Source organism: Lampetra planeri, chromosome 3 (genome assembly GCF_965212315.1).
Source record: "Lampetra planeri chromosome 3, kcLamPlan1.2.h2, whole genome shotgun sequence".
NCBI lineage: Eukaryota > Metazoa > Chordata > Hyperoartia > Petromyzontiformes > Petromyzontidae > Lampetra > Lampetra planeri.
In genome coordinates, this window is record NC_136109.1 from 25,376,262 (window position 1) to 25,388,895 (window position 12,634).

General features: G+C 42.6%; 1 protein-coding gene across 2 annotated transcripts in view; it reads left to right on the forward strand.

Moving 5' to 3' along the window:
* SPG11 (SPG11 vesicle trafficking associated, spatacsin) overlaps nt 1-12,634 on the forward strand; it is a 109,919-nt gene that overhangs the window by 37,552 nt on the left and 59,733 nt on the right. For both annotated transcript variants that reach the window (XM_078592453.1, XM_078592454.1), the window contains exons 16-18: nt 4,054-4,176; nt 4,351-4,512; nt 10,039-10,166. In XM_078592453.1, coding sequence (XP_078448579.1) covers nt 4,054-4,176; nt 4,351-4,512; nt 10,039-10,166 — 413 coding nt within the window. The remainder of the gene's footprint in view (nt 1-4,053; nt 4,177-4,350; nt 4,513-10,038; nt 10,167-12,634) is intronic.

Sequence of the window (12,634 nt, forward strand, 5' to 3'; positions counted from 1 at the left end):
GGTCTTTTGGTGAAGTCACGTAGATGGTTCAAAGAAAACAACAAAAAACTACAACCATCTACGTAACTTTACCGAAAGACCCAAAGAATATGAATTCCTGCAGTCACGAAAGCTTTAAGTCAAGTTTTAAAAGTAGTTATCACTGTTGTTGCTGAAAATCTCTGCTTGTGTTGTCCCTCTTTTATTTATTAGTCAAGGGAGCTCTAGAGTGTATTTTACCTAATATGCTAGGCTGGCCAGAAGCCACATGTGACCTACCGATCGACTAATTGTGATGTACACATTTGTACTGCTGGGTGGATAGAGGCGGGGAAAGGGGGGGGTGGATTTTACGAAACCAGAGGTCATGACCCTCGGGCAGTGCTTCCCTGCTGCCCTCAGCAACTGCGAGACAGCAGGTATTTCTATTCACAAATAAGTAGTCCCCCGCATCTCCGATTAGCACGGTTGGTTACGTTCGGTGCAGAAGAAATTCAATATAGATATACAACTGGTGACCTGGATTTCTAAACCAGTGTGCTGACCATTGCACCATGGTAGACTCCATGCACCCCTTGATGAGAGTAAAATTGTGTTATTATGTCGTACAGTATTTAATGTGTCTGTAAATAACCATGGTGAAGTTATGCTTCTATAATATTCCTTTTATGTAATAGGCCTCTTTTTTTATTATGTAATTTGATAAGTGACCTTAAATAAAAAGACGCTGATGAATTTCATGAGATTGCCAAATGCCAGTGGGTGTATTCTGCTGTCTTGCAGAAGCCAACTGTGTCTTTTGATGGGACGTTCATTTTTATTATTTTTGGAACCAGTTGTGATAACTCTTTGAGAAACGCGATTTCATTTCCAGCAGAGGATTAAGGATGATCATTATATTGCAACATTACGGGAATATTTCCCTCGTGCTTAGGAAATCAATAGAAGTCTCTTTTTAATCAGCCGAGTGCTCGTAGCGGAACAATGTGGCTTTTTACACAGACGACCAGGGAAACAAGGATAGAGATGGTGAACATAAAACATGTTGATTATTTATTTACCGAATGCTTTTACACCTGACTGCAGCTCGCTGGCCAAATCGTCATAATCCTGGCCAACACGTGACTACAGTCACACCAGTTACACCTCCAGCCCAGGCCTTAGGCTCCGGACTAAGGACCCAGGTCCAATATGGCAGGACTGTCTGTGGCTAAATGTGATGTGATTCGTGAATTAAAAATGTGGCATGCATTGCGGGGCGGTGGCACCGTGGCTTGCACACCGTGCCGTGGACCTGACGAGATGAGTTCTATTCCCGACCGCTCTTTCACGTCAAGTACCATGTATGTATGTATGTTGAACTTCTTTCGCACCACCCTACGGAGCTAACCATGCTAATCGGTTCCCACTTTGCCAACCCACCCTGGACCAGCATCTTGAAGTATAACCAAACAAACCCGCACCTCCGATTAGCACGGTTGGCTCCGTACGGTACGAAAGAAGTTCTACATACATACGACCAGAGGTCGCAACCGGGTACCCGATACCTGTACCCTACCCGATACCCGGCTACCCGTACCCGGCCGGGTACGGGTAAGGGTACCCGTTTGCGACCCTGGTGCGGCCGGGTACGGGTACGGGTAGGCCGTGAGTCACTGGTGTGTAACCGTTTGTCACTCATTTCGAGTAGGGTACGGGTACGGGTACCCATTTGCGACCCTGGTGCGGCCGGGTACGGGTACGGGTAAGGAATCAAAACCCGTTTGCGACCTCTGCATACGACCCCGACGACTGTCACGGAAAGGCTAGGCCCTTCATCCAGGAGTTGAATCGGAATCTTTATTAATCTGGGAGGAATCTGATTTGCAAAGGGGTTGTACATTAGAATTTTTATTTATCTAATACATTATTAATAACGTGTTTGAAATTGTGGGGTATTTGATCAATGGCCCATTTCAGGATCCCTGTTAGGAATAATTAAATGCCTTCTTGAGTCACACATTAACGAAAGGCTAATGGAGAAATTTGTCAGGTGTGCTTTCCATGGCATAACTAACACGCTGTCCAAATTGCTACATCAGACCCAGTTCAGGCATCCAATATTACACTGATCTTTTCTGCAGAATTTCCAATCTTTGAAATTAATCATCATTTAAGTTGTAATTAACATTTAAATATTAATGTTAATGCCCCAGCATGCTTTGCAACCATTGCTTATATGTTTTTCCATAAGGTTTTAACATTTAGAGTAGTCAACGTTTAAATTGAAATAGGTGTACCTTACAATTGCAACCTTTTTTGTATTAGAAGACATTGTAAGTCTCATGCTTTGCATAATTTCAAAACAGGTTTTTTTGTGCTCAATGGACTTTGTACCACAAGGGAGCTGATTTTTCTCTCCTCTCCTCAGCAGCTGCATGTTGAATTAACAGGTTATTGAATCTCAAAGCATGCCAAATAATACCTTTTCAAATGCACAGCAACAAATATCTAGGTCCAGGTCGCTTTTAGTTGTAAGAACTGTAATCACCGATTCCTTCAGCCGTTTTAACTGCAGTCTGACAAATATTTTAGCAGCATGACATCTGTCCAACTTTTGATTAAATTGAGGTAATTATGTTTCATGCGTAGGCTACTTTTTCCAATATTCATTCGTTGCTTGTCACGGCTGAGATTGTAGCTGTGTTTTGTACAGCTTCCTTGACTCAGACATAGTTCATGCCCTTCTTTTGATATCTCTGTGTTATTTGGGCCCATCCAATTTCCTTCCACGTCACCATTGAGCATCATTCGTTTCTAACATTGTCAAGCTTAAAAAAAAAAGAATATCAAAGTTTTTCCCCCATTGAAATCTGCTTCTGTATAAAGGCTCAGCGAGGCTACCCCCCCCCACTCCATTGTTCCTGTACAGCTTGCCCAAGTATCCAACATGTTCTAGATTTGAAGTTTTTGTGACTGCAATGAACCATACTCTGTGGTTCTTTCGGTAAAGTCACGTAGGTGAAAATAATAAAATGAAAACAACTAAATTAAATCACGACGTTTCGGGCGCAACACAAGCATCCTTCATCAGGTGGGGACCACCACAGCGAAAACAAACGCTGACGTATGCCAAAGAGATGGCTGTAACAAGGGATTATATAGCTGAGGGGGCGGGGAGGGAGCCAACTCTGTTACAGCCATCTCTTTGGCATACTTCAGCGATTGTTTTCGCTGTGGTGGTCCCCATCTGATGAAGGACGCTTGTGTTGTGCCCGAAACGTCGTGATTTAATTTAGTTGTTTTCATTTTTATTTGATTATTTTTACCGACGTGACTTTACCGAAAGAACCAAAGAGTATCCAACATGTCCCAAGTTCTAATAAACTCCATCTCCTCTTTAATCGTCCCAGCACACTTGTACACTCTTTAGATGCCCTTTGCACCCTTTCTGCGAGCAAGGGTGCACACATTTATTTAATGATTTTCTACCTTTGTCGCTGGTTAAAAAGTGACCATGATACACACGCGCTTTGTTGTGTGGTGCCACAATAAATTATCGCTTTTTCTGGTTATCGTGCGGCTATGTTAAAGAGATTTGGCACACAAGTGTAACTCTGTAAATGATCCCATTTCGGTCCACCTTGTGGATCCACGGCACCAGATGCTTACCACCTTTTTATGGAATATCGTTGGGGCCGTCGATGTGTGCCCATCGCCAACGGGGGGGCTCCTCTTTTGTTCTCACGATAACGCCTTCCATTGGATGGCGTGTCTAGCAGAATGTTCAGGCTGCGAGACAATGAACGAATCTTTCTCCCAGGTGCTTTAAAGCACAGCATGGGGGAAAATAAACGGCAACTAGTCTGATGCAAATGTGGTGTATGTGAGTTTTGGTGCATGCTGGCTCCAGAGTTGCAAGTGTAGACACTGTTTGTACATAGCCCCGTGACCCAGAACTGTACGCCCGTGTGACTTCGGCTCATTCGGCGAATGCAAAACAAATCGGATAGCACACTTATGTCTATATGTAGCACCCGTTGCTAATTGACTGTACTCGTGTTTGTATTTGTGTGTGTGTGTGTGCTTTTGAAGGCGGGGATGCTTTGTCCCAGCAGAAGCGTCTGATCTGGAGCGGTTGGTCGTCCGGTTGAGTAGAACGGGTGGTCTAATGCAGCCTATTCATCCGCTCACTCTCCGCAAGGAAATGGCTGACAGGTGCGTTTTATTTTTTTGACAGTACGTTTTAAATGTTCATGTTTTGTTGAATTCTTAGCCTATTTTTTGGTCTGTTGTTTGTGCTTTTGCACCACTGCCAACGGTGCAGCATCGCCAAACTTTTAAAGTTCGTCTTCGACACCTACCGACGAATAACCGTTTTTTTTTTGCCAGGGCGCTCGTGGAAGGCTCGCGCAACGGAGCGGACCCCCCCGCATACTCCGCGCCTCGACTTGGCGAACCATCGGACGTGGAGCTTTTCCACGATGGTTTCATCCGCTACTGTGTGGAGAGCGAGCTGCGGCACCTCCTCTATGCCTACCTGCACTACTACAGGTACGAGCACGTGTTCGCACTTGGACGTCGCTATTCTGTTTACCACATTTTTACTGTTAAGCGATGATAATATATTAACCACCTCTCGAATTTTGCGATGTCAAATGTGCAAATGACCAGACGAACTCATTGTACCCAAATAATAGTGTGGGCCGGAAAAGCTGTGAGTCTTAAACGAGATGTGAAAATGTCTACAAAGCACACAGCTATTTGTGCATATGTAAAAACCCAACCATTTCCTGAATAAGTGTATTGTGATCCTCTTGTAGTAGATCACCATCAACGTAACTTTGAGCAAATGTGACCAACTGACAGCGGTAGTGATGTGCAGTGTAAGACAACTGTCGGCCAGTATCTAATTAGTACAAAGCACAACTGGAAAACACAACTAAGTATTATATCTTGGACATTTTCTATGGGTCTTTAGGTAAAGCCACTGAAAGACCCATTGAATATGTATTCCTGCAGTCACGAAAGCTTTAAGTCAAGATATCTTGGACACCTCTATATCATCAAAATGATGATATAGAGGTAAGCAAGAGCAGTTTGTAGTGCTTTTGGAAGATTGAACCTGTACATGAAAATAAACATTCCATTGTGCCTTGAAGAACATTATCAAGCAGTACATATCCCTAGCAATGGCATATGGTTCAGAAAGCCATGCAGAAGATGCCATTCGAAATTACTCTGAGACTGAGACGGAAAGAGGAACGCACTGTGTCGGAGAACACAAATCGCTGGACAGCATATCGACTGGTTGGGAAAAAGTAACTGAATATGATAATAGTTTTTTTACCCTTTTATCTGGCAACAAAACTGACACTTTTTTTTCAAGGACAGTGCATACATGATCAGAGTTGTGTTTTTTGTTTGCATTCCGACCGCAGGTATTGTGGTCAATGCAAACATGACTCCTTGTAAAAAAAGGTGTCCGTTTTGTTGCCAGATAAAAGGGTAAAAAAAAAACAATTATAAAAAGTAACTGAGCATCGCTAAAAGAGACGATGACCATTGGATGAGACTGGTGATGGAATGACGCCCAAGAGGAACATGCCTGGAAATAAGACCTTTATGGAGATGATGAAACAACGCGATTGGCTCCCATGCAGGAGCGAGATGGATTTTTGGCATCTCAAGACCCTGATGAGGGATCGCGAAAACATACGGAAGGAGACCTTCATCCAGAATTGGATTTATCGCGGATGTTGATCATGATGATGGACAGGGCTTAGTGTGCGTGATCACTTCACGTACGTTTAGTTTAATTATCCGTATATGAATTCCATTTGACCTAAAGTTAATGCTGGTTGCAGTGGTCCTATTTGGTGTTGCAGTGGAAGAATATCCGACTCAAAAAGGTTATTTCACGGTTGGAATAAACTTTTTTCCCTTGGCAGTGATTTAAAATGAGTACCAGATTGATGGAATTGAAGATTTTTATATTTTTTGTTGTGGGTACATTGAACCGTATTGTAGAAATAGTTTTTTTTTGTTTTTATGGAAGAAGGTGACATCTTCAATAAAGCCATCTGATTTGCTTGGTTTGGCCGACAACACTTGTGTTAGCTACTTACGATTGTTGACCAGTGAACACGTGGGCACTAGAATAACAGCGGCGTCCAGTGTTTGTGCGGTGGCTTTATACTTGAAACTGACAAGAGTGTGATAAATTTAACAAGTAAGCAGAAGAAGCAGCTTTGAATCCGCTTAGCTTCCATGTTGGGACAGACTAATGAATACCAGTCGTTCAGTGGAATGTGTATTTTGTCTCCCCCCTATATCCCCTCCCTGCATGTGACAGCCATTTGGAATCATTGTAACCTCTCACCTTTAATCTTTTGACATGAAAAGCAATCCCGGGCGAAATGGTGTGCTCTTTAACTGCCCCTGAATTTTTTTTGAGATTGTAGAGACCATTCAAGAGAGATCATGGAACAGGACCGACAGGCTTGATTGCTGACTTGACACTGCTTTTGGAAGAGCCGCTGGGAAAATAATTAAATATGGCAGCACTTGTATAAAGCCCTCCTTGACAGCTAATTCTCCACATGTTCATGGTAGACTGTCAACGTCCTGCCGGCCTTTAAATAATGGTCATGTGATTCATATTTGTGCTGAGGGAACCAAACCCTCTTTTGGAGATTGTGGACATGTTTACATAATAGGGGCCACCCTTTGGAGACTTAAGAGAGTGCAGAGAATCATAGAAAGTTGCATGTTTGGAATTCCACTGAGAGACAGAAAAGTAATACTTGGATTAGAGAGAAAAAAATTTGAATTGGAGGCATGTTGACCATTAAGAAAATCAAGTGGGCTCGGGCAGGAGACATTGCTAGAAGAGATAAAGACCAATGGTCAAGACTAATGATGGAGTAGCAGCCGAAGAAAGGGATGCGTGGGATACACGACCACTGCAGAGATGGAGCGAAGAGATCACTTAATCTGCATGAGCAGGAGATAGTTGCATTCTTAGACTGCTCTAAGAAGCCTTCATCCAGCAGTGAATAGAACATGGTTGATCATGATGACGATGATTAATGTCTTAAATGCACATTTTCTTCTTTTAAGTACATACACGTTGACTTTAGATTTTTTTTTGACTTTTTAGCATCACAAGTGCAATTTAGGTGCGTTTTTAGAAACATGCACGGTTGTAAATTAAAAAAATGGTATCCCACATTCCGTCAGTCCATTTTAAGTTTGGCTTTACGAAAGTCACGAACAACAGCTAGGACACATCACTCTATGCCTGTTTTATTTCCCGAGTGACTATGCAAATCGAGCCAAATTATGAACAATCCCATAATTATACAAAACAAAATAAGTACCACTTTACTTTGCAATCAAAGTTTGTCTAAACGACACGTCTAAATGCGTGATTCGTGGTGTCGTGAACTCGAAGGAAACCCTTGCATCCCAATCACCTTTTGATGCATTTTTGCTCCGGATTATTGCCGCACGCGTTCAGAAAATGACTTATATCCTCAGTGTGTCACCTTGTGGGTACCTCCCTGAGTGGCCACCTTTAGCACGGGGATCTTCTGAAACCAACAAGTGGTGCCTCCTTAATCTTATCCTAACTGGGGAAAAGCCGGAACGGAGGATCCTGCCCTCTTATCAGATTTCAAGAGATCAAGTGCCACTATCGCTGTTCGGTGCTGACGATCAATAACACCCTATTCGGACGTGGGCATTGGCCCTGCACTATTTTTTTCTAGTGTTAGAAGAGGATTTTTGCGAGGGTTCAAATGGAGACGTCTGCATTTCTGTCACCTTACCACCTTTGTTCTTTCAGTTTCCCAATCCCATACTTATTTCCCAATTAACTAATGTCTCTTGCTCGTCACCAGTTCAATAGGAAAATTTTTAACCCTTTATAAGAGGAGTTGTTATTTTTTATGAACAGCATTTATTGGAAAATTTAGTTTCCACGTAATAATACATTAGAGTATGAAAAGGATATCCACTTTGTCTTTACAACTTAGTGTTTTATATTGAAAAATTGCATTTCGTCCTTTTTTCAATGACCATACTTCACAAAGACCTTCATGATATCGGTGTTATTGTAAAAAAAAAACTACGTTTTTAGTTCTGAAAGTCCAAACTATACTCTGCCGAAGACCAAGCTGTTCTAAACGTATCCACACCCGCCGTGACAGCGTGAAGAGTATTGGCCGCACTGTGGAGGCCGCAGGCGTCCCACGTGTGTGCGAGATAAACCAGGGTGCGGCATATCTCGTAGTGTGTTTTCTGCATTGTAACAACGTTGCCGGACGTTTCCATTTGAGCCATGAGAAGTCTCCAAGTCACTGAAAATAGGGCCAGCATTTCATTTAGTGCCAACACGTTCCCTGGGGAGTTGAAGCTGTCGTAAAAGCAGCATTGTTCTTTCCAGCCTAGCCGCTGGTTTGGTAGATAAAACCGCACTGTGTAGTTACTGCCATTTAAAGTGGATTCAGGGGCTGTACATTATAATGTCACGAATGTCTTCCCATCACTTCTGATAACAGAGTGCCTGCAAGTAAATCACTCCCTCGATCTGCTTGGCTTTGCAGGAACCACTTTCCAATGGGATCTCTTTGCAACCGAGCATTATAATCGACAGGCAGATTACGCGTATTCATAATTTGAAGCAGCAGCGGCAGGTCGATTTAATTCTACACTTTTCTTGATTAAGTTAACTTTTGTACAGCTTGTACGTGTGTTTAATTAGTTACCCACAACCTTCTGGACCTTCTTCCGCATAGTCAGATGAATAATCGCAAATTGAACACGTTTAGAATAATTACTATCCGATGTAGCAACTGCAATGGCATTGTATTACTAATAACTATTTAATATATTTGTATTGCGAGAATATTTTACACGGACGAGAGGAAGCTTCACCAGTCACTGAGCAATGCCCCAACATCCCCATCTCCCCACTCCCGAGTGCCCCTGCCCTCGGGCCTGGCAACCCCCAGGCCCCCCCACACCCCACCCTCGCACACCCATTCCTTGATTACCACACCCTCACATGTACCCCCCACCACCCCCCCCCCCCCCCATGTGCAGCTGTACCCGTGTGCCGGGCATCCAGCGTGACTCTATTCCTCTCACACCTCACAGCTCCTGTAACTTCTTGTTCATGTCACTGTTGACGGAGCTCGAGCGAGCCCCTCCACGGGATATTTTGGCCTCCTCTTCCACGCTAACATATGTGTAATAGTGTCATAAAATAGAATACTGGTTAATGTATTGTAACGTTGTGCATGGAATAATAGTATAGTTTAATAGGATAGTTTTGTTATCCTACGGTATTTTTTCATTTTGGCCATTTGGTATTGGCACACATGTTTGTAATAAGACACATTTCACAGCATGTGATCCCTGTTTCTTATGCTTTATTGCTGATTGCTTTCCTTTTTGTGAAAGTTTCACTTGGATGATTACGAGTGGTGAGATGTCAGTTCGGTTTAAGATGTCATTTGCACGTGATACAATTGTATACTTTGCTGTGAAGTCTGCTACCCCAGTTATTTCAGGGTCAGTTTTGAGCATTTGAAACTTGTGGTAATTTGCCCATTTCCTGTCATCGGGATGGACGGTTCCCAAACGCTTCCAGTGAATGAATATTGTTAGTCTTTTGTACCATTTCACACAAAGCTTTTGACGTGTCGTACACTTCTGACGGAAATCCCTTGCGAGTGTCATGCAAGCGCTTGCATTATCCCCATTCTCTTCAAGTAACCTTCAGCCATTGTATTCATTTATAATTCCTCCTTATCTGTCGTATGGCTTGTGTTTTACTCGGTTGAAAGTAAAACATCCAGTGCCAAAATTGTCTGACTTAAATGCATGTCCAGCATGCTACAGTCATGTTTCAAGATTTGGGAGGTCACGCTGCCCCACTAAGCACGAGTGGAAGGCTTGATCTGAGAACGTTTTGATGTGCCTAATGTTCAAGGGCATGGTTTCTCAGCTGTAACATGCACCTTTAGAAATAAGAATTATTTTATTTTCCGTTGCCTGCATTTGTGTTATCAGGCTGGAGCAATCATCGGGTCCATCTGTCCTCTCTGACGAAGCTCTGAGGGCCGCCCATCCTTGGTTTGACCTTCTCCTCCACATTTTTGAAATCCAGCATTTATCGCACGGCGACCAGCAACCGGCAGGTATTGTGTGTGGGTTTAATGCTTGGCTGTCCCACACCTAACTTGAGTTTGAGTTTCCGTAAATACCCTGGACTTCATAGTGCGACGATGCATGCTTTAATAATTCACTGCCCAAAATTTCAGATGTATATTTTATTACCCAATATTTAAATTCCACATCTTTCTTCACATCATAAATTGCAACATTCTGACGTTCTGGACGGCATTACCAGGGCCATCGATGGTATCAGGCACACCGGACTCATTAGAGCAGGCGGGGGGAAGGGAGGAAGTGATTTTCTTTGATGGGGGGGGGGAGGGGCATTTCAGATTTTTAACCAGGATATTCTCAAAGCGCTTCACTGACTCGCCAACATTGACATGAACATGTAAGCGTTTTTGATCAACTCCCTGGTATGGCAAAGACGAAGAAGACGTCAATACCTCTTGCCTCCTTAATGGTAATTCCCTAAAAGTGTACGTGTCCTTGGCCTCTCCCAAAGCAATGACTTTGTTGAGCTCCTCTGCTCCTTTCTGTCTCACCTTGTAAGTGTTGTTATTGCCTGACTGCAGCCAGTCATATAATCAATCAATCGGTCTATAATTCCTTCCTTTGGAACGAGTCTTGAGGCCGAGATATGGTTGTTGATACAGAGGAGGTCACATGGCCACATTACAAGGCATGATTTTTTAAACATTTCAATTACACTTTACCCATTATTGTAATTACTGCTATCGTTATCACTTTGGTGGGAGTGGGGGGGGGGGGTAAACACATTTCCACAGATAGTTTCACGGCAAAATTGCACACATGTTAGAAATATTTAATTGTCATAAACAAATGATATTTCGGATCTTTCCCTGAATAACCTCTGGTTTGCTCCAGTACCGCAACCATTTGGTGTGCGGTACTTAATACGTGCCTGTGGCCAAATCAGACCGAATCAGAGTCTTGAGAATCTTTCCTTATCTTTATTTATGCTAGAGAAATCTGATGAGCTACGAAGCGCTTTTTCACAAATGTCCAGGAGAATGCACCCTGTCTCGTGAGATCTCAGAAACTAAGCAGAGTCGGGCCTTGGTGGTCCTTGGATGGGTGACCAAAATACATGCCAGGTTGTTCTAGGCAGGCGAGTCGCTATGTTGTGAGCAGCAGAGGACAGTGCAACAACATCCATTGCTATACTCTACTTCTATGCTACCATATATATTCTCCATGGCTTCACCATCCTGCTTTCTGATGTATATTTGTATTTAGATGCTTGATAAAACTGCATTGCATTGTATGCATATGGCAGCATTTCCCCAGAAGCCTTTCATCTAAAATAATTAACATTTGGGTAGAAAAAATATATATTTACGTGCAAAATACAATGCTGGTTTGAAATAGGTGCAGTCATATCCTTATTATATTTCAAAGGAAATTTAGTTTCCGCATTGGATGTTCTTTACAGAGGTCAGGTTGTCTCTCGAGTGTCGCTGGACCTTAGAACGCATCAACTTCACCGTCGGTTTGGATAACAATCATGTTGTTGATGCGGGAGTCATTGATTTTGTCAGCTTTCTGGCTGATTCTTCATCCATCCAGTGAGCCAGTTGTTTTTGTTTGCGCAATAACGTAATATTAGTCGTGAGGAGAGACCCTGGGGCATGGAACATGCTTTCAGAAAAATGCAAACTTATGATAAATTAATGTGATCTGTTCTTCATTTGAAGCTTTTTGTGTTGTGAAGGTTTTTGTTTTAGCCACATGCGCTGTGATACTTTTAAATATTTTACGGGTTTAACACCACATTTTATAGTCTCTTTGAAGGGTTGACTAGCGTTTCCTTCGGTATGATGGTTAAAATAATCAGTCATGATTTATCCACTGCTGGATAAATCCCTCATCCAACTGTTGCCATCTCTGGGTCACGCGATGCAACAATCTAGCTCCTGCACACGAGCCAATATCATCACTCCTCCCCCTTGCCTCGGTGAACATCCGATTTAGAAACGTTCATTCCTTTGCCTGCCACTCAGAATCATTTATCCTACAGACATCTGATGAGCTATGAAGCTCTTTTTCATAGATGTCCAGTCGCGATGGGTCAGAAATTTACCACAAATATTGTCACGTGTTCTTCCTCTCTGACCCATGTGTTCCTCTTGCTGACTCTCCACATGGTGGTCATACACCTTTAAAAATCAGGATATAATTTAAAGTAATGCTACATTTTTTAAGTTAGCATATGCTGGACACAGGAACCATTTAAATATAATGAGTATACACAAACAAACAACATAAATGTGAAATGAAACGAATTAAGTCAATGAGCAGCACCACAACACAAATCACATGAGTCGTCTCATACACTGCAACCCCAACATTTGAGAATTGTTCATTATTTCAGGAACAAATTTTTGTAAGACATTTGCTTGCCTTTCCTGCTTTGGTTTTTCCCTCTACTGCAAATAAACAAACTATGTAGTCCTTGGGCTATTCTGAA